General features: G+C 44.3%; 1 protein-coding gene across 1 annotated transcript in view; it reads right to left on the reverse strand.

Moving 5' to 3' along the window:
* Nucleotides 1-20,251, reverse strand: part of ankrd11 (ankyrin repeat domain 11) — a 155,196-nt gene that overhangs the window by 53,391 nt on the left and 81,554 nt on the right. The window contains 1 exon segment of the mRNA XM_055649022.1: nucleotides 6,129-6,270. Within this exon segment, the coding sequence (XP_055504997.1) occupies nucleotides 6,129-6,270 (142 nt within the window).

The following is a 20,251-nucleotide window of genomic DNA, read 5'->3' on the forward strand; positions in this document are numbered from 1 at the left end:
CTTAGGTTTTTCTTGAAACAAAACATAGTCTTCACTCTAATTTCATCCAATTGTACACCATGAAGACATTTGTCTTTCTCCAGTTCTGGCTTCCAGACAGTTCCTGAATTTGATTGTTTCAATGATCATGGCTTTGTCTTTAGATGGCAACATCTCCTCCTACTCATTTTTTTCTCCTTTAAGGCATTCACTATTGATGACTTTGACCAAGCTATTACACCTGCCCTTTGATGTTCTACTTGCTGTTAAATGGTGTTTTATGTTATATTATCATCAAGGGTATAAATAAATAGAAATTATTGTTGTAGAAACAATGAACTGCAAATGCTGTTTTACCAAAGAAAGACCCAAAACACTGGAGTAACTCAGCAGGTACATCCATGGAGAACATGGTTAGATGACAGTTCAGATTGGGACCCTCCTTCAGACTGATTAGTTATTGTTGGTCTCATTACTTGATTTTTGCTAGTGATTGAAAAAATTATACTGTCTTTCTTTCTCTTCATTTTTCTTGTTTCATATTTTACTTCAAGAACATGAAAGAACATGTAACATTTTCTTAGATTCAGCTTGCCCCAGTACAAGAAGATAGACACAAAGTGCTGGAGCAAGTCAACTGGTCAGGCAGCATCTCCCGAGAAAAAGGATGGGTGACGTTTTGTGTCTGAAAGTAGAGGGGAAAAAATTGGAGGTAGGAAAAGGACAGAACAAATCAGGGCCAGTAACAGTATCAAGGAAAGGTGGAGTTTATAATGCCTCATTGTTGGCTGCGGAAGAGGTGATTACACAGTTGCCGAGTTTTGTCAGAGCATTTCAGTATTCTTGTACCTAAAAAAACAGTATTTTGCTGAGGAAATCAGTATTTTTATGCGGTGCCAATTTGCTGAAAAAAGTGTTATTTTCTATGTGCGGTCATACCCATGTAAGAGTACAAGAATGTATAACTTTGCTACCAATTGGCATGTCTTCTACGCACCTTACGTGACAGTGCATTCATTGCCATCTCCTTGTACACGGCTGTTTGAACGGCTGCTTCCTGCTTTTAGCACCAGATGATGATGTAGAAGCCATTTTGGAAGCCTCCCTCCCTTTCCCTCCTTCTCCCTCCCATCCTCCCTCTCTCCCTCTCCCCCTCCCTCTCTCTCATCCTCCCCCTTTCCCTCTCTCCTTCCTTTTTTCCTCCCTCGCTCTCTTATTCCCTCCCTCCCTCCCACTCCCTCTCTCCTTCTCTCCCTCTCTCCCTCCCCTAACAGTCTGTGGCCATAGTGCTATGTGTAAAGGCAATAGCACTTCAGCTGGGAGCACTATTTTTAGAACCCATAGCGCTGTTTGTTAGCAATTCCTATGCGTTAAACTGACAGCGCTGTTTAAACCTGGAGCGGGACAGGGAGATCAAAGCTTACAAAAATAATCGTCCAGATCTTGAAATTTAAAATACAAATTGATTTAATCTGCTATAATTTTTAGAGGTACAGTATGACTTTTTATATCCTAGCATTTTTTAAGCAGCAAGATGAAACAGGGTCGGGCTGATTTATAAAAAACCCGTATTTTATAAAGCAAATCCGTACATCCGTATTCTGATCGCATTTCCATACAAAATCCGGAAAATCCGTACTACTTGGCAGCTCTGTGATAACAAAGGGATACAAGGACGTGAACAGTGGAACTAGTAGGATGTCTAGGGTGGAGGGGGGGGGGGGAGTAGAGAGGGAATGCAGGGGGCACTTTAAAATTAGGGAAATCAACGTTCATACCACTGGGTTGTCAGCTGCCCAAGCTTGCCCCAGTACAAGTTCTACAAGCTTAACAGTTGAAGCAATGCACTGGTGATTGAGCTGTCACAGAGGTGATAAAGATTAGGCCCTGTAACCACCGCTATCAGAGTCACCAGGATCATAAATTATTGGAATAACCACGGGTAAGTTTTGTATAACCATAACTGTGAACAATGTCACGTGTTGCTGGCTACAGAGTAAATATAGCAAAGTTCAGGGTACAACTGTAGCTATGCCATACAATACAGATGTAAAAGGAAATTACTAATTTGATGAGAGTTACATAAATCATTTTTTGCAATTCAAACTAAATCTACCAATAGCTGCAGAGAATATTAGGCCTAGAATTGTTTGAAATGTTTCAATGAATATTTTGAACTTTCAAAGTCAGCTTTTCTGCGACACTTACCATCAGTTAGCATTCTGAGACATTAAAGGGGATTATTAAAAGCTTAGTAACAAAGATACATTTTCAGGAGCATTTTGAAGGAAAAGATTAAGATGTGGAGAGTTTCAGATAGGTCATTCCAGAGTTGAAGACCTAGCTGGCTAACGATACAGCTGCCAATAGTGATCAATGAAATCAGGCTCCACAAGAGATCCAGTTCTGCAATCTAAGGGATACAATTTTAGAGGACATTAAAGAGAACGTGAGAGCAAAGCCAGAGGAGTTTTCAAAAACATTTGTGAAATTTAAGACACTCGTTGCTTTGACTGAAGTAAGCGCCATGTCGGCTTAATGGTGTGTGAACAGAACTTACGGCAAGTTTGAACACCAGAAGCGGTTTGGATAAACTCAAATTTTATGAAGGATGGGAGATGGAAAACTGATGAGCATTGAGAAATCAAGAAATGTTGATATTTCTACATAATTCTTCTTGAAGGCTGAAAGCCAGACTTCATCATTAATCATTTTGTAAAGGGCACTCAGATTGTTTCTCCCTTGCCTCCCTTCTGCCATCTTGTCTTTGGTTGCAATCTTCCATTTTTCTGCAGACATTGTGAGAATGGCTGAAACCTGGATTCTGTTTTGATAGTTAATATTCTCTTAGCAGTTAATAAGATCAATGAGGTTTGTTAGTCAATGTGGAACTAAAGATCTTCACAATTGCATGACTAACTAACGGGCAAAGTTTTTAATCTTTTATTTAAAAACATCACTTTTAAAATCCATTCACAGTCTTGCAATTAATAAATCTGCCTAGATCTGACTAATATTAGGCAAAGTCCTGATCAAACAACTCGTATCTGGGCCCAATGTATATAAAAATGTGATAATCTTGCGCACTTCTATACAATGACTAAAAACTGGAATATTAAAGCCTTTCTGGATCATTCCAAATAGCTTTGATCTTTGACATTAAGCAGACTTATGGCTGTTACCTTCAGAATTCCAACATCTGTTTGGAGATTATGATACAGTTAACAAAAGGTGCAAAATAACTTAGACGAAACATTTAGCACTCATTTTTACAAATAGCAATTTACATTTCAACATTAACTATTTTTCCGGACAATAACATTCAGCAATGCCCCATTCATTTTCGAGCCTCTTAAAGTTGAATAGTTTCTACAAATTTACAGTTGTGCATCAAAAATTTATAAAGAAATTATAAATTTATAAAGAAATGTGATCCAGACATTCAATGCAAGAATTTCCTGGATAGTCAATTCACCACATGCCGTTCCAAATGAAATATTTTATCCTAATTTCACAAGTGCAAAAAGGGCTTTCCAAATCAACATTCCCGAGACAAAATTGGAAGCATCAGTCATGCTGTTATTAATTACTAATACATTGTATATAAATAATAGAGATTTGAAGTGTCAATGGTTTGAATATTAATGGAATTCACCAAAAAGGTATCACCAATGAATAATATAATTCACTGTCCAATAATTTGAAAATTAGATTGCAAGTGCCTGGCTTACCAGGTGCCATTTGCAGTGCTCCCTTTAAACCTGTTTCCCGCTCTTCCTTTAAACTCACCGTGGACAATTCCACCACTTTGTTACATCGATACAAAAAATGAATTAGACATATGGAGATATTAATTGTATTGTCTAATAATGCAGAAAAATTGCCTGTCTAACCCCAAACTCACAAGAGTGCTGGATTATTAAGAGTTTTACTGTATTAGGTAAACATTATTTGACAATCCATAGGTAACCCAAATTTCAGGAATTCTCATGAAGTAAATATAAAAAGCTACATTAAACAATTTTTTGACACTGATTTTAAGATACTAAGCCTGCATTCCACCTAGTGAAGGTTGACAAAAATGCTGGAGAAACTAGTGAAGGTAGATAAAAATGCTGGTGAGGCAGCATCTATGGAGCGAAGGAATAGGTGAAACACCCGCTGAGTTTCTCGAACATTTTTGTCTACCTTCGATTTTTCCAGCATCTGCAGTTCTTTCTTAAACATTCCGCCTTGTGATATGAGCTCAGTGCATACACCTCACATGGTATTGATTGCTTCACATTTCTCTTAAGATGGTCAATTTTTATGTTACTCAAACTCACATTTACCTAGCATGGACTGTATTTATAATGTTACATGTTTAACACACATTGACTGTAACAATTCATTTTGGTAGATAATATGTGCAGAGTTTCAAAGACAATCGTCACAATAAGGCAAAAGATTAAAGGTTAAATATTTGATGTCTGCAAGAAGATTCAGAAAATCTGGCAGTTAGTAAACTACCTCTGGGAAATCGTGACAAAAGTCAATCCTTCTAAGAGAATTGTTTGCTCCTCAGCATGATTTTCATTTTTTACACTGTAAGATACCCTATTGTTAAAAAGTGACCTACCACTCTGTAGAAGTGTTAATCTGATTGGTAATCAGAAATAAATGCTTAAACATCATTACACATATCTTGCGAGATATTTTAAGTAAAAGGTTAGTTGCTACTGTTCCTTTACTTTAGATGATAGTACTTCCCTCTCAGCATGAACAGCACCCCAAAATTGCATATTTTGTTGTTCAATTTCACAAATAATGTGAAAGGAAGGGAGAGAGGGGGGGTGGAGGGAAGAGGGATGGAGGGAAGGGGAGTGGATGGGGGGGGAGGGGGTGGAGTGGAGGGGGGATGGAGAGGGGGGGGGAGGGAGGGGGGGGAGGAGAGGGGGGAGGAGAGGGTGGAGGAGAGGGGAGAGAGAGAGGGGGGGCAGCAGCAGGGGGGGGGATGGAGGAAAGGGGGGAGAGAGAGGGGAGGGAGTCCTCACTCTCTGCCCCCCCCCTCTCTCTTCCCCCCCCCCCTCTCTGCCCCTCCCTCTCTATCCCCCCTTCCTCTCTGCCCCTCCTTCCTCTCTTCCCTTCCTCCCTCTCTGCCCTCCCCCCCCCCTCTCTAGGGAGTGGTGAATATTGCGACCTATGGGTGAGTGGTGGAGTATTGCGTTCGGGAACCAGCCCCTCCCTGTGACACCTCGCCCCCCCCACCCCTCAATCTCTACCCCCCTCACTCTCTCTCTCTTCAACCCCCTCCCCCCTCCCCCTCCCTCTCCCACCCATCCCCCTCTCTAGCCGCGTCTGAGCAGTTGGGGGTTATGCGTGAGTGGATAGGGTGGGGATGGGGGTAAAATGAGCGAATTAATAATATTAATATAATATCAATCAAGGGGGGGAGTGTGTGTGTGTGTGTGTGTGTGTGTGTGTGTGTGTGTGTGTGTGTGTGTGTGTGTGTGTGTGTGTGTGTGTGTGTGTGTGTGTGTGTGTGTGTGTGTGTGTGTGTGGTGTGGTAGTGTGTGTGTTACGCCGCAGGCCGCCCCCCCTCCCCGCAACCGCACGTTGAGGGGACGTTGAGGGGACGGGTCCCCTTTGGTCTAGTATATTTATAAATAGAAAACAAAATAATTTGACACGAGACAATTTGAAAAGGACATTAGCAGGTTTCCACTGGTAAAATATTAAACTCCGTTACAAGCAATTTGCTGCAAGGCAGGGCCACAAATGAGGAGACTCCTTGATAAGAATTGATATAAAACAAAATGAAAATGAAATACAAATCTCATTTGAATAGTTCATGGCTGTTGAATCTGTTCATGAAGTTTATAACAATATAAAAATCCACAACACTTTAGAAAGCACTTTCACCTATTGGGACCATGCTGCAATTCTGTTTAGCAACACTTGTTCAACTCTCAACACCAAATTTTTTTTTGATATTTATTTGAGGTAGAACGTTCCAGAACCTTACAGTGCAATTACCAAAAACATGTTTTCGGTAATGTCTTGTAATCTTTCTCGCCATTATCTCCTAATTACTAAACATTCCGTTGCAGGATATGGAGCATTTAATATTAATACAAATATATAAAGCTTTGGCAAAACTTCCGTCTTACCAGTGTCTGAGTCTTTCTGATCACCGCTGTTAACCCCAATAGTAAAAGGCAGTTTCCGCTTCGATGCCTTCTCTTTCACCTCCTTCCCTCCTTCACTTCTGTCCAGCTTTGGAGTCTTGTTACATGAGATTTTTTCCTTATCCTGGATTAGAAAGAGGCGCACTCAAAAGTCATTTGAAGGAAGCTTTATTTATCTGTTATTGCAAAATATACAACTCTGAAGTTTTAAAAAAAATCACAACTATAACAGTTTACATAAACCGCATTTCAAGACTTTTATTCGTTATTTATTTTCCCTTATGTCTACCATGAATCAACCAATCAATCCAAATGCCACCTAATAAAAGTATGGTAATGAAAAAAAGTTCAAATAAATTAACAAACTCATTGAATAAATGATAGTGCCAAGTATAAAAACAAAGCAGATGCAATGTATCTACATAAAAGACAGTTAGTTCTGAACAATTGCCGGTATGTCTATTGGGTGGTAGAGAGGAAATGATTGCTTTACTAAAGAGACGGTTAAAATATTATGACATAGGATGGGTATTGATGATACAGCCTATCATGTCCCTATAGGTTGAAAAAAGTTACATTGCTTAATCCTCACTTTACAGAACAGAACATACATTGTTACAGCACAGCAAGATGCCATTTGGCCTGTCATTTCCATGCTAGGTATCTAGCAGAGCAACGAGTTCTACGCCACCAAACTTTTTCCTTAATCGTTCAGTTATTTTGCATCATCGGGTGTTCATGAAGGCTATAGCTGAACCAACCAACACCACGTTTGTGGGCAATCCACCCCAGAATCCAAACACAAAATGCATAAAGAAATGTTGCCTCATGTAATTTCTAATTCTATTCCTCTTTATTTAATAAATGATCTCTAGTCCTCGATCACCTCCAGCAACACTATTCATTCTCTCACATTTTCTCACAGAGTGGCGAGTCTGTGGAATTCTCTGCCTCAGAGGGCAGTGGAGGGCAGGTTCTCTGGATACTTTCAAGAGAGAGCTAGATGGGACTTAAAAATAGCGGAGTCAGGGGATATGGGGAGAAGGCAGGAAGGAACAGGGTACTGATTGGGGATAATCAGCCATGATCACATTGAATGGCGATACTGGCAAGAAGGGCCGAATGGCCTACTCCTGCACCTATTGCCTATTGTCATTCTCATCAGTTTATGTACTTCTATCAAATTTCCCCTCATCGTTTTATTTTCCAATGGCGTCAGCTGTTAGTCTTACAATACCAGGCCCAGAAGCCCATCATGTAAGTATGCATACAAATAGTTTAAATACAAATACAAGCCCGGTTTACCGTCTCCCCATAATCCATAAATACAACAGCCTTGGCAGACCCATTGTTTCTGCCTGCTCCTGTACCACTGAAATGATTTCCACTTACCTCGACTCTATTTTATCCCCCCCGTCATCGTGTGGCACCGCGCGTGGCAGCCTCGCCAGCAGTGGGTCTGTCATTTCGACTTTTTTTGTTTTTTTTAGTATGACTAAATGTATGTATTAATATCTCTCGGTAAATATTTTATGTGGGGGTGGTGGTGGGGGAGGGGATAGGGGGAAACCGTTTCCAGTCACTTACCTCGGTGGAGATGCAACTTTTCTCCTAGTCGCATTTTCGCCTCCTCCCGCGGCCTAACAACTTGGATTGGTGCGGCCTTTCCCGGAGACGGTCCAGAGCTTCAGCAGCGGGCGCGGTGCGGACTTCCAGCACGGAGCCAGAAGAAAGGCTCCGACCGCCGGCCTGCTGACTTTAACATCATGAAACCGCGGTCTGCGGAGCTTCTAGCAGCAGGCGTGGAGCGGACTTTACCATCCTGGAGCCAGGGATCCCTTGCCGGGGATCGCCGGAGAAGAGCTCCGACCGCTGGCCTGCCTGCGGCATATAACATCGAGAAGCCGCAGTCTCCGGTAAGAAAGTTGCCAATTCGGACACTCCAAGTGTGTTTCATCCGTCCTGACGTCGGAGTTTCGATCACCCCGTCGAGAGGGCTTGCACATCGGGCCGTCCGTAGCGGCAACTGCGGAGGGTCAAGGCCCCAAACACGGGTGAACAAAAGGAGAAAGACTGACTGAACCTTATTGCCTTCCAATACAGCGATCACTGTGGTGGATGTTTATGTTAAGTTCTATTGTTCTTTTAATTTTGTTGTGTTCCTTTAATTGTATGGTTGCATGGTAACTCAAATATCACTGTACCTTAATTGTTGCATGTGACAATAAATGTGAATCTGCTCCAATCTATGTCCAAGATACCTCACATGCCCTTCGTCTCTTTAATGACTTCCACTTTCCGGGTCCCCACTCCCTCATCTTTACTATGGACCTTCAGTCCTTCTACACCTACATCTGCATAGGCCCCTGCTATGCCTGCCTCTTTGTAGGGTACGTTGAACGATCCCTGTTCCAGGCTTACACTGGCCCTATCCCCGAACTCTATCTCCGTTACATTGATGACTGCATCGGTGCTACCTCCTGCACTCATGCAGAACTCATGGACTTCATCAACAACCTGTACTTAAATTTACTTGGTCCATCTCCGACATCTCCCTCTCCTTCATTGATCTCCCAGTCCCCATCACAAGAAATAGACTATCAATTGATATCTATTACAAACCCACTGACACCCACAACTATCTTGACTACATTTCTTCCCACCATGCTTCCTGCAAAGACTCTATCCCCTATTCCCAATTCTTCCTTCTACTCCCAAGATGAGCTGTTCCATACCAAGACATCCGAGATGTCCTCATTCTTTAGGAAACGGGGGTTCCCATCTCCCATTATAGATGAGGCCCTAACTCGTGTCTCCACGGTACCCCACAGCTCTGTCCTTGCTTCCCCTCCACCTAGTCGCAACAGAGGCGGAGTCCCCCTAGTTCTTACCTTCATCAGCCATCAGCCGTCGCACACAACACACTATCCGCCAAAAAATGTTGCCACCACTAACGGGATCCCAACAATAGTCACATCTTCCCATCTCCACCCACCCCTGACCGTTCCCATCGCAACTCCCTGGTTAACTCAACCATTCCCACCTAAACCCAGGTACCTTCCCCTGTAACCGCAGAAGATGCAACACCTGTCCCGATACCCTCCTCCCTCGACTGTCCAGGGACCCCGATAGGCAGGTTATGCAGAGGTTCATTTTCACTTCCTCCAACCTCGTTGACTGTATCTATTGTTCAAGATGTGGACCGGCGAGACCAAACGCAGTCTGGGCGATCGTTTCACTGAACACCTTCGCTCAGTCCGCCAGAACCTACCTGATCTCCCGGTTGCTAAACATTTTAATTTTCCTCCTCCTTCCCACACAGACCTTTCTGTCCTTGGTCTCCTCCATTGCCCGAGTGAAGCTAAACGCAAATTGGAGGAGCAGCATCTCATATTTTGATTGGGCACCTTACGGCCCAGAGGCATGAATTTTGGTTTCTCTAACTACAAGTAACCCCAGCATTCACTCTCTTTCTCTATCCCTCCCCCACCCAAGTTACACCAGCTTCTCGTTTTCACCCAACAAACAGTTAACCATGGCCTGTTTCCTTTATCATCGTTTTTTTGTGCATATTGAGTCATAGAGTTATAGTGTGGAAACAGGACTTTCGGTCCAACTTGCCCACACCGGCCAACAATGTCCCAGCTACACTAGTCCCACTTGCCTGCGTTTGGTCCATATCCCTCCAAACCTGTCCTATCCATGTACCAGTCTAACTGTCTCTTAAACGATGGGATAGTCCCAGCCTCAACTACCCCCTCTGGCAGCATGTTCCATACACTCACCACCTTTTGTGTGAAAAAGGTACCCCTTGGATTCCTATTAAATATTTTCCCCTCCACCTTGAACCTATGTCCTCTGGTCCGCGATTCCCCTACTCTGGGCAAAGGACTCTGTGCATCTACCCAATCTATTCCTCTCATGATTTTGTACACCTCTATAAAGATCGCCCCTCATCCTCCAGTGCTCCATGGAATAGTCCCAGCCTACTCAACCTCTCCCTATAGCTCGCTCTCTAGTCCTGGCAACATCCTCGTAAATCTTTTCTGAACCCTTTCAACCTTGAAACTATCTTTCCTATATCATGGTGCCCAGAACTGAACACAATATTCTAAATGCGCTCTCACCAACGTCTAATACAACTGCAACATGACCTCCCAACGTCTACACTCAATACTCTGACTGATGAAGGCCAAAATGCCAAAAGCCTTTTTGACCCCTTATCTACCTGCGACTCGACCTTCAAGGCACCATGCACCTGTACTCTTAGATCCTTCTGCTCTACAACACTACCCAGAGGCCTACTATTTACTATGTAGGTCCTGCCCTTGTTTGACGTCCCAAAATGCAACACCTCACACTTCTCTGTATTAAATTCCATCAACCGTTCCTCCGCCCACTTGGCCAATCGATTCAGATCCTGCTGCAGTCATTCACAACCATCTTCACTATTTGCAAAACCACTAACTTTTGTATCATCAGCAAATTTCTAATCTTGCCTGTATGTTCTCATCCAAATCATTGTAGAAACAGTAACGGGCCCAGCACCGAACCCTGAGGCACACCACTAGTCACAGGCCTCTAGTCCAAGAAGCAACCTTCCACCATCACTCTCTGCTTCCTTCCATGGAGCCAATTTGCTATCCATTCAGCCATCTCTCCTTGGATCCCACGTGATCTAACCTTTCAGAGCAGCCTTGTCGAATGCCTCACTGAAATCCATGTGCACAACATCTACAACTCTGCCCTCATCGAACCTTTTGATCACGTCTTCAAAAAAAAATCAATCAGATTGTGAGACACGACCTCCCATGTACAAAACCATGCTATAACCTATCCCTCAGAATATTCTCTGGTAACTTTCCAACTACAGATGTTTAGCTCACCAGCCTATAGTTTGCAGCATTTTCCCCGTAGCCCTTCTTGAAAATAGGCACATTTGCCACCCTCCAGTCTACCAACACTTCTCCTGTATTTGGCTACCTTCAGTACTTCTTCGACGGTAACACTGATTGCTCTCAAGACACTTCCATTGACAGCCCCGTTCCTTCGTCCTACTGTCTTTCTCCTCGTTAAATACAGAGGAGAAATACTCATTGAGGACCTTGCCCATTTACTGTGGCTCCACACAGAGGTGACCGCTTTGATCCCTGAGAGGTCCCACTCTCTCTCTAGTTACCCTTTTCCCCCATATCTCTATATATTATTAAAAGTCTTGTCTTGTATGATTGTGTGTTTATGTGTTATTGTATCTTTGACAAAATGGTACGCGATAGCGCTGAAATTTTTGCAGAATCTTACTCAGATTTTTCTCGTCGTCGATCTGATCAAGTTTCCTTCAGATTTGATGTTATATTTCAAATTATTGATATTTTAAGTTTTTAAAAAAACAACTTTGAAAAAAAAACTACATCTGACAGGGAGACTCTTCCAGCAGCTTCCAGTGATTATGTCACAATGCCATCTCACAGTCGGTCGTCCAATCACAATGGGATCTGATTTACACAAGCTGCCGTGAAGATTATGAAAACCACAATGTGATCTCTGCTGCTGCTCTCTGTTGTAAGGAGAGGGACGTAGTGTGGGAGATTTAAAAGTTTTAAAGTGACATTTAAAAGTTGGATTTCTTCAAATCTGCACTGGCAGTTAGGTAGTTATGACATCACAATGCCCTACCGGCTACAATGTTCCTATCCCAGAACACTGGAGTCCTTCACTGCAAATGTCCTCCAGGGAAAGAATCTGCCAGCCTAACACAGCATAGCAAAGTTTAATGATTAGATTTGGATAACAAAAGATAGCCTTGTCGGTGGAACCTACATCACAGATGGGGGCTATGGGTGAGTGGTGGAATGTTGTGTTGGGGGAACAGGTTACATTGGGGGAACGGGTGAGTGATGGAAACGGGTTGCGTTGAGGGAACAGGTGAGTGGTGGATTATTGGGTTGGGGACGGGGCCCAACGGGTAGAGTATTTATAAAATCTTTTGGGATTGTCCTTAATACTACCCGCCAGAGCTATCTCCCGGCCCCTTTGCCCTTCTGATCTCCTTTTTCAGTTAACTCTTTAGTTTCCAAAACTCCTCTGAGGATGCACTTGATCCCAGCTTCCTATACCTGTCCTATATCTTTCATTCATTGTTCTTTATTGCTCTACATTATCATCTATATCTTCCGTTTCCCTTATCCATAAGTAGTCTGAAGGTTTTCGACCAGAAACGTCGCCAATTCCTTCTCTCCAGAAATGCTGCCTGTCCCACGGAGTTACTCCAACTATTTTTGTCTAAACCAGCATCCGCAGTTTCTTCCTACACAAATACCTTCTATGTGGAATAAAGGTTTCTTCCATTTCCATACTATTAAGCAGTGAATTTGAGGCCTCCACAATGCACATGGAGAAAAGATAGCCTCTCATCTCTCCTCTAGTCCTTCTACCACTTAATTTAAATAAAATTCTATAGTTTTTGAACCATTGCTGAGGTGAAAAATGCAATTCCCATTTACTAAAGCCATTCGTTTACTGTATCTTGCCCCTCAATTTTTACACTTCAAATTGGTAACTCTTTGGAGGTTCTTCGTTATTACAATATTCTAGTCTTGGAAATATACCACATCCTCGTAAATCTCTCCTGCACGTGCTATCATATCTTTTCTGTGGTGACGAAGTATACTCGATACTCAACTTGTGGCCAATCTACTGCTGCAAATAGTTCAAGCATTATTATCCTACTCTTATATTCTATTTCTTGATTGTAATCACGATACATATGTAATATATTTCACTTGTTTTATCGGGTCTGAGGTGACTGATAAGGTAGGGCAGTGTGGGAACTGCAGACTCTTCAAAAGATAGGTGGATGAATGAGCAGGCAGTTCAAATGTTCAGAGGAGATACACTCATTCTGTAGTTAATGAAAGGTTTCTGTGTGGTCCTGATTCCTGGGCTCAATAAGGGGGCGCTGTTCTGGCGGCAGCCATGGCAGCAGCGCGTCAGCCTTTCAATTTTATTTTTTATTTTTAGTATGTTTCAAAGTGTGTATTTAGTGGGGTTTTTTGTGTTTTGTGTGGGGGGTGGTGTGGGTGGTGTAAGGGGGAAACCGCTTTGGTCGCCTCCTCCATGGAGAGGCGACTTTTTCCAGGTTGCCTCCCCTGTGGCCTACCATCAAGGATCGGCGAGGTCTTTCCCGGAGACGTGCCTGGGGCTTCAGCGGCAGGCGCAGCGTGGACTCGGCGTGGAGCGGGTGAGCCCTCGCTGGGGCTCGCCGGAGGGGAGCGCTCCGTTTCAAGGCCCGGGGCAGCCGGCAGCCTGAAGTCGTAGTCTGCAGAGTTGCAGCTGCTGCGGCGTCTACAGTCCGGGATCCCTCGTGGGGGACCCGGGGGAAGAAGAAGCCGCCATTGCCGGCCCGCGGATAACTTCTACCGCTGGCCCGGCATGGACTTACCATCACCCCTGGAGGGGAGCTTCGACCGCCGGCCCTGCAGTCTACGGTGCTTCTGGCTGCGGCAGGGACTTTAAATCTCAACCGCTGGCCTGCGGCCTACACAATCTTGAAGCCGCGGTCTCCGGTGAGGAAAGACCGATCCTGGACTGGACTCTGGTCTTGTCCACGGGGGGGGGGGGGGGGAGGGGGAATGGAGGAGGACGGCCAAATTTTTTGTGCCTTCCACCACAGTGATGAATGCTGTGGTGGATGTTTATGTTACATGTTGTGTCCTGTTTATGCATTTTATTATTTTGTTAACCCATCTTTATGCTTTGTATGGAACTGATTTTTAAATTATGTAAAGCACTTTGGGGTCAATGAAAATTGACTATAAATGTGCTATATAAATAAACTTATTATTATTATTATATTGATAACATGCAAATAGTCTTCACAGGATATGGATTTCCAAAAATGTGGGATATTGTATTTCCTTAAGGAGTGTAGGGGGTTGCAGAGAATTGCTGGAGTGAGTTTGTTCTAAACTGGTGACATATTGAAAAGAACAGTCTGTGAACTTGAGCCCAGGGACAAAGAAGGGGCCGTGACCTCGGGTAACCCAGGTCCAGCAATCACTCTGAACTGGTAAACTTGATAAAACCAAGGCAGAATCGAGAAGAAGTGAGATAATGCCAACCAACCCCTTGGGATCAGGACTAATAACAAGGGGACACAATCCAGGTGAATAGTTTTAAAGCAGTAAGAAGCACTGCAGTGATTGATAGTATAATTATATTCTATAGATAATAAAGCCTGTTCAGCTTTATTCTGTAGATTTTTAGCTGTGTTCTGCAGATCTTTTATAGTTTGCCTTGGAGGAATTCTCTTCTCCTTGGATATGTAACAACAACAACAACAAGCAGTGAATAAAGAAACCTTGGAAACCACCAGACTCCGAGTGCAATTAAAAAGTATGTTCTAACAGTTGACGTAATCGGTATGATCGCTGGAAGGAAAACCCGTACATCGAGCCCACATCATGCCCCAGAGGGTGGGGACACCTCTTTATTAGAATGCCTTGGTTGATGTCCAATGTACATATTTTCTTCACACAATCCTGTACAATAGGTTGCTTGTTGGCTTAAGTAGTGATTGTAACAATTAACCGACTCGGCTGAAAGCTCCACGGCTCGAGACCTCTCTCTCTGGTTTGATAATTGGCTCAAGAACCCCTCATTTTGACTGTCAGTAATCAGCATTAACTATAACAATCAACCGCCCCTGCTGAATATCCCAGCTTCCCCCAAAACCCGACTCGAGACACCCCTTTATTCTCGGAAAACAATGGCCCCCAAAGAATTACCATCAACAGCGAAGGGTAGGTGGTCCCCATCTGATATTGCAGAAGATAAAATCCTTGACAAATGAAAAGTAGAGCAACAATTTGATCTGTAGAAAGATCAAACAAAGATATGGTGCTTCCAAAAGACAACGGTCTTTGGAAGATTTAAAAGTGCTAAGGAACAATAGAACACTGCATAAACAACTGCAAAGCAGAAATCGGAAAAACTAGCAGAAAAATCTGAAATGAAAGAAACAATTACAGGTGCAACAGATAGTGATGAGGGACAAACTTCCCACTACGGTACCTAAATCCCCCATTTCAGGGCACCATAATGTTTGGGACACAGCAATGTCATGTAATGTTTAGTATTTTGTTGCATATCCTTTGCACGCAATGACTGCTTGAAGTCTGTGATTCATGGACATCACCAGTTGCTGGGTGTCTTCTCTGGTGATGCTCTGCCAGGCGTGGTACAGGTGCACAACCTTTTATCCGAAAGCCTTGGGACCAGACACTTGTCGGATTTCGGACATTTTCGGATTTCCGAATGGAAGATTTTTAGCGTAGATTAGGAAGGTAGCGCGGGCGGCTTGAAAAGTCTGGAGCGGCTGCCTCCTCCCCGGAGACTGGGGAATCATTGTAAATCATTGCATAAATGTTAGTCAGTTAGTTTGGAGGGATTTTATGTGGTGGTGGTGGTGGGTGGGTGGTAAAGGGGGAGAGGGGTAAAGGGGGAAACTTTGATTCTTAGTCCCCTACCTGGTCGGCGACTCCCAACATCGCGGAGCTGGGGGCTCCGTCCGGCCGCGGGCGGCGCCGGTTGGAGCTCCGACCCCGGCAACTCTACCCCTGGCTGCGAGGCGCTCCAAATCCAGCGCCGCCCGCGGCCGGACGCCCGCAGCCCCAGCTCCGCAAATGTTGGGAGTTGGCAGCCACAGCGCTGCGGAGCTTACAGCACGGCGACCCGGTAAATTGCGGCATTGTCCTCTCCCTGCTGGTAGCTCCAACCGGCGCCGCCCTCCAAGCCCCCAGCTGCGACGCCGACCCTAAGAATCAAAGTTTCCCCCTCACCACCACATAAAATCCCTCCAAACGCGGACTAACATTGGGGCAATGCAATGATTCCCCGGTCTCCGGCCAGGAGGCAGCGGTGGATTTGCCGAGCGCTAATCTCGCTTCCAGGAAATCCGGTCCGAAATCCGACAAGTGTCTGGTCCCAAGCTTTTGGATAAAGGGTGTCGGCCAGCTAGAGTTGCCGGGTCGGAGCTACAACCGGCGCCGCCCGTGGCCGGACGCCCGCAGCCCCAGCGCTGCGGAGCTTACTGCACGGCGACCCGGTAAGGCATTGACCGCTCCCCGCCTCTCCGACCAGGTAGGGGACTAAGAATTAAAGTTTACCCCTTCACCCCCCCCTTCACATAAAAGCCCTCTAAACTAACTGACTAACATTTAAGCAATGATTTACAGATGTTTAAGTGTCTCCCCGGTCTCCAGGGAGGAGGCAGCCGCTACAGTAGTACAGACCTGGGTTGACCGTGGGTCGTTTCGGGTCAAGTTTGGCGCCAAACGCGAGCTTTGGTGTGCAGACGACATCCTGGAAAAAATGGCCGGTTTTCGTAGGTTTTCGGTTTCCGGAACACCGGATAAAAGGTTGTGCACCTTTATTACAGTCATCTTCAGCTTATGCTTGTTTTGAGGGCTAGTCCCCTTCAGTTTACCCTTCAGCATATAAAAGGCATGCTCAATTGGGTTCAGATTGGGTGATTGACTTAGCCACTCAAGAATTGACCATTCTTTAGCTTTGAAAAACTCCTTTATTGCTTTAGCAGTATGTTTGAGATCATTGCCTAGCAGTAGAATGAACCGCTAGCCAATGAGTTTGGAGGCATTTGTTTGAACCTGACCAGATAGATGTGTCTATACACTTCAGAATTCATTATGTTACAACCATCAGTAATTGTATCATCAATGAAGATAAGTAAGCTAGTATCTTCAGCAGCCATATATGCCCAGGCCATTACACTCCCACCACTGTGTTTCACAGATGAGGTGGTATGCTTTGGATCTTGGGCAGTTCCTTCTCCCTTCCATACTTTGCTCTTGCCATCACTTTGATATAAGTTAATATTCACCTCATCTGTCCACAAGACCTTTTTCCAGAACTGTGGTTGCTCTTTTAAGTACAAACTGTAACCCGGCCATCCCATTTTTTTGCAGCTAACCTGTGGTTTGCATCTTGCAGTGTAGCCTCTGTATTTCTGTTCATGAAGTTTTCTGCGGACAGCGGTCATTGACAAATTCACACCTAATTCCTGGAGAGGAATTTCTGATCTGCGATTAGTAAGCTCACCAGTCCTCTGTTTGTTCTTAATGATGTCCAAACAGTTGATTTTGGTAAGCCTGAGGTTTGGCTGATGTCTCTAACAGTTTTATTCTTGTTTCTCATAATGGCTTTTTTGATTTTCATTGGCATAACTTTGGTCCTCATGTTGATAAATATGTTTCCAAAGATGATGGAAAAACTGGAGGAAAGACTAGGTGCTGAGCACACTCTTATAGCTGCATTAAGGAGATAATTAAACACACCTGAGCAATTAAAAACTGTGAAGTCATGTGCCCCAAACATTATGGTGCCCTGAAATGGGGGGGCTATGTATAAACACCGCTGTAATTTCTACATGGTGAAAACAAAATGTATAAAAATAGCCTTTATTAAAATCTGACGATGTGCACTTTAACCACAGGTGATTTTTTCCTATTACAAATCTCAAATTGTGGAGTACAAAGGCAAATAAATAAATGATGGGTATTTGTCTGAAACAATATGAAGGGCACTGTACATTGACTAGGCCTCCACAGCCTTCTGTGGCAATGAATTCCAGATTCACCACCCTGTGATGAAATAAATTCCTCCTCATCTCCTTTCTAACATACATTTTTTTATTCTGAGGCTGTGGCCTCTGGTCTAAGACTCTCCCACCAGTAGAACCATCCTCTCCTCATTCACTCTATCAGGCCTTTCACTATTCAATAAGTTTCACTGAGGCTCCCCTCATCCTTCTAAACTCCTGCAGGCCCAAAGAGTGCCAGGATATGCCCAGTCCCATTCCAAATGCATCTGACCAGTGCCCCGGTAAAACTCTTCTTTAGGAGCGCTCTCCCTCCCCTCACCATCAACAACACCACAGTCACATCTGTGGAGTCATTTAAGTTCCTTGGAACCATCATCTCAAGGACCTTAAATGGAGGGCAACTATCAACTCCACAGTCAAAAAGGCCTAACAAAGGATAATACTCCGGTAAATGCAGCGGTCTGCAGCCTGTGCCTGTGTTTTTTATGTAGTGTTTGTTAAGAAACTTTTTCAATGCTCTGGAAAAGTCGTCGTTGAGGCCGCAACGAGGAATTGATAGAGACTTTAGGAGCGCTGCTGCTGTTGCCCTGCTGCTGCTGCTGCTGCGGAGAGTCAGAGGCTCTCTACAGGTCTGGACGACGGCGCCAGCCCACGGCTCCCTGGGGGGAACAACACCACAGGCGGCGACATCTGCGGGGTGGAGTCATTTAAGTTCCTTGGAACCATCATCTCCAAGGATCTTAAATGGAGGGCAACTATCAACTCCACAGTCAAAAAGGCCTAACAGAGGATATACTTACGGCGGCAGCTAAGGAGACAATCTGCCACAGGCAATGATGGTTCAATTCTATACTGCCACAGTAGAGTCTGTCCTCACCATTCCTCAGCATGGTCTGGTTTGACACAGCCACCAAGCACGACATCTGGAGGCTGTAGCCAATCGTTCAACAGCTGAGAAGATTGTTGGCTGTAACCTTCCCCCCCATTGATGATTGGGGGGGGGGGGGGGGGGGGGGGGGGAAGGGCCAGGAAGTAAGCTGGTAAGCATCTTGGACCCCTCTCACCCTGGCCACAAACTCTTTGAAGCACTTCCCTCTGGAAGGCGACTCCGGACCGTCAAAGCCGCAACCGCCAGACATAAAAACAGTTTTTTTTCCCCCACGAGCAGTAGCTCTACTCAATAATCAAAAGTCTGTAGCCTCCTTTTGCTCTGGTATTTGATTTCATTCACGTTTAAACTATAATGTTTAATTCTTAATGTTTTAAGTTTTATTGTGAATTGTTTACTGTATATCGTGTTGTTACTTGCAAGAGGAGCACCAAGGCAAAACTCCTTGTAATGTGTACATACTTGGCCAATAAATTTATTCATTCATTACATCCCTGTTTTTATATTCTCGTCCTCAAAAGGCATTTGCCTTCCTTACTGCCGATTCGACTTGCAAGTTAATTTTTTGTGAATCCTGTACCAGCACTCCCAAGTCCCTTTGCACCTCTGATTTCTCTCCCCATTTAGAAAATAGACCAAACCTTTATTCCTAAAAAAAGACACAAAATGCAGGCAGCATCTCTGGATAGAAAGAATGGAAGGCGTTTCGGGTCGAGACCCTTCTTCAGATTGAGGTCTGGGGAGAGGGAGATACAGAGATAATGAAGTACAAGAAGTAAAAACAAGACAAAGGGGATGAGGATCAAAGAAAACGTAGAAGCATTGTTAGCTGGGAGAAGGTAACAACAAAACAAACAGATAAAATGTAGTTTCAGACAGTAAGACTGGTCAGAGAACTGGGAAGGATGGAGAGAGGGAAAGCAAGAGTTACTTGAAGTTAGCGAAGTCAATATTCATACACCTGAGGTGTAAGCTGCCTAAGCGAAATATGAGGTACTAAATCAAAATGAATGGCTCCACACTTTGCTACGCTGCGTTCCATCTGCCACTTCTCAGCCCACTCTCCCAACCAGTCCAAGTCCTTCTTCAGAGTCCCTGCTTTCTCTACACTACCTGCCCCTCCACCTACCTTCAATATTCCAAAATCAATACCTTTGACACAATATGTCAGGCTACAGAACTGTGTCTGGAACGTGGTGGTGAGCAACACAAGGGCCACACACGGGGCGGTCCTCTCTCCCTTCCTGTTCACCATCTACACCTTCAGATATAACTCGGACTCCTGCCACCAGCAGAAGTTTTTAGGTGACTGCAATTGTGGGCTGCATCAGTGAGGGGAGGGAAGCTGAATACAGAGGTGTAGTCAGCGACTTTGTTGAGTGGCGTGGGCTGAATCACCCGCAGCTCAGTACCGACAAGACTAAGGAGTTAAGAGTAGTAGCCATTTAAATTAACTCAGTATGTTATAACTATAACCAGTTACCGTTAAATTTTATCTGCCTGTAATTATGTGGGTGGAATTTATACGTAGTCGGAGGCATGTTTGCGGCTGGGATTATCATGCAGACGCCGTAGTTTAGTTTAGTTTGAAGAAGC

The sequence above is a fragment of the Leucoraja erinacea genome, chromosome 17, assembly GCF_028641065.1.
Source record: "Leucoraja erinacea ecotype New England chromosome 17, Leri_hhj_1, whole genome shotgun sequence".
In the NCBI taxonomy this organism is placed as follows: Eukaryota; Metazoa; Chordata; class Chondrichthyes; order Rajiformes; family Rajidae; genus Leucoraja; species Leucoraja erinaceus.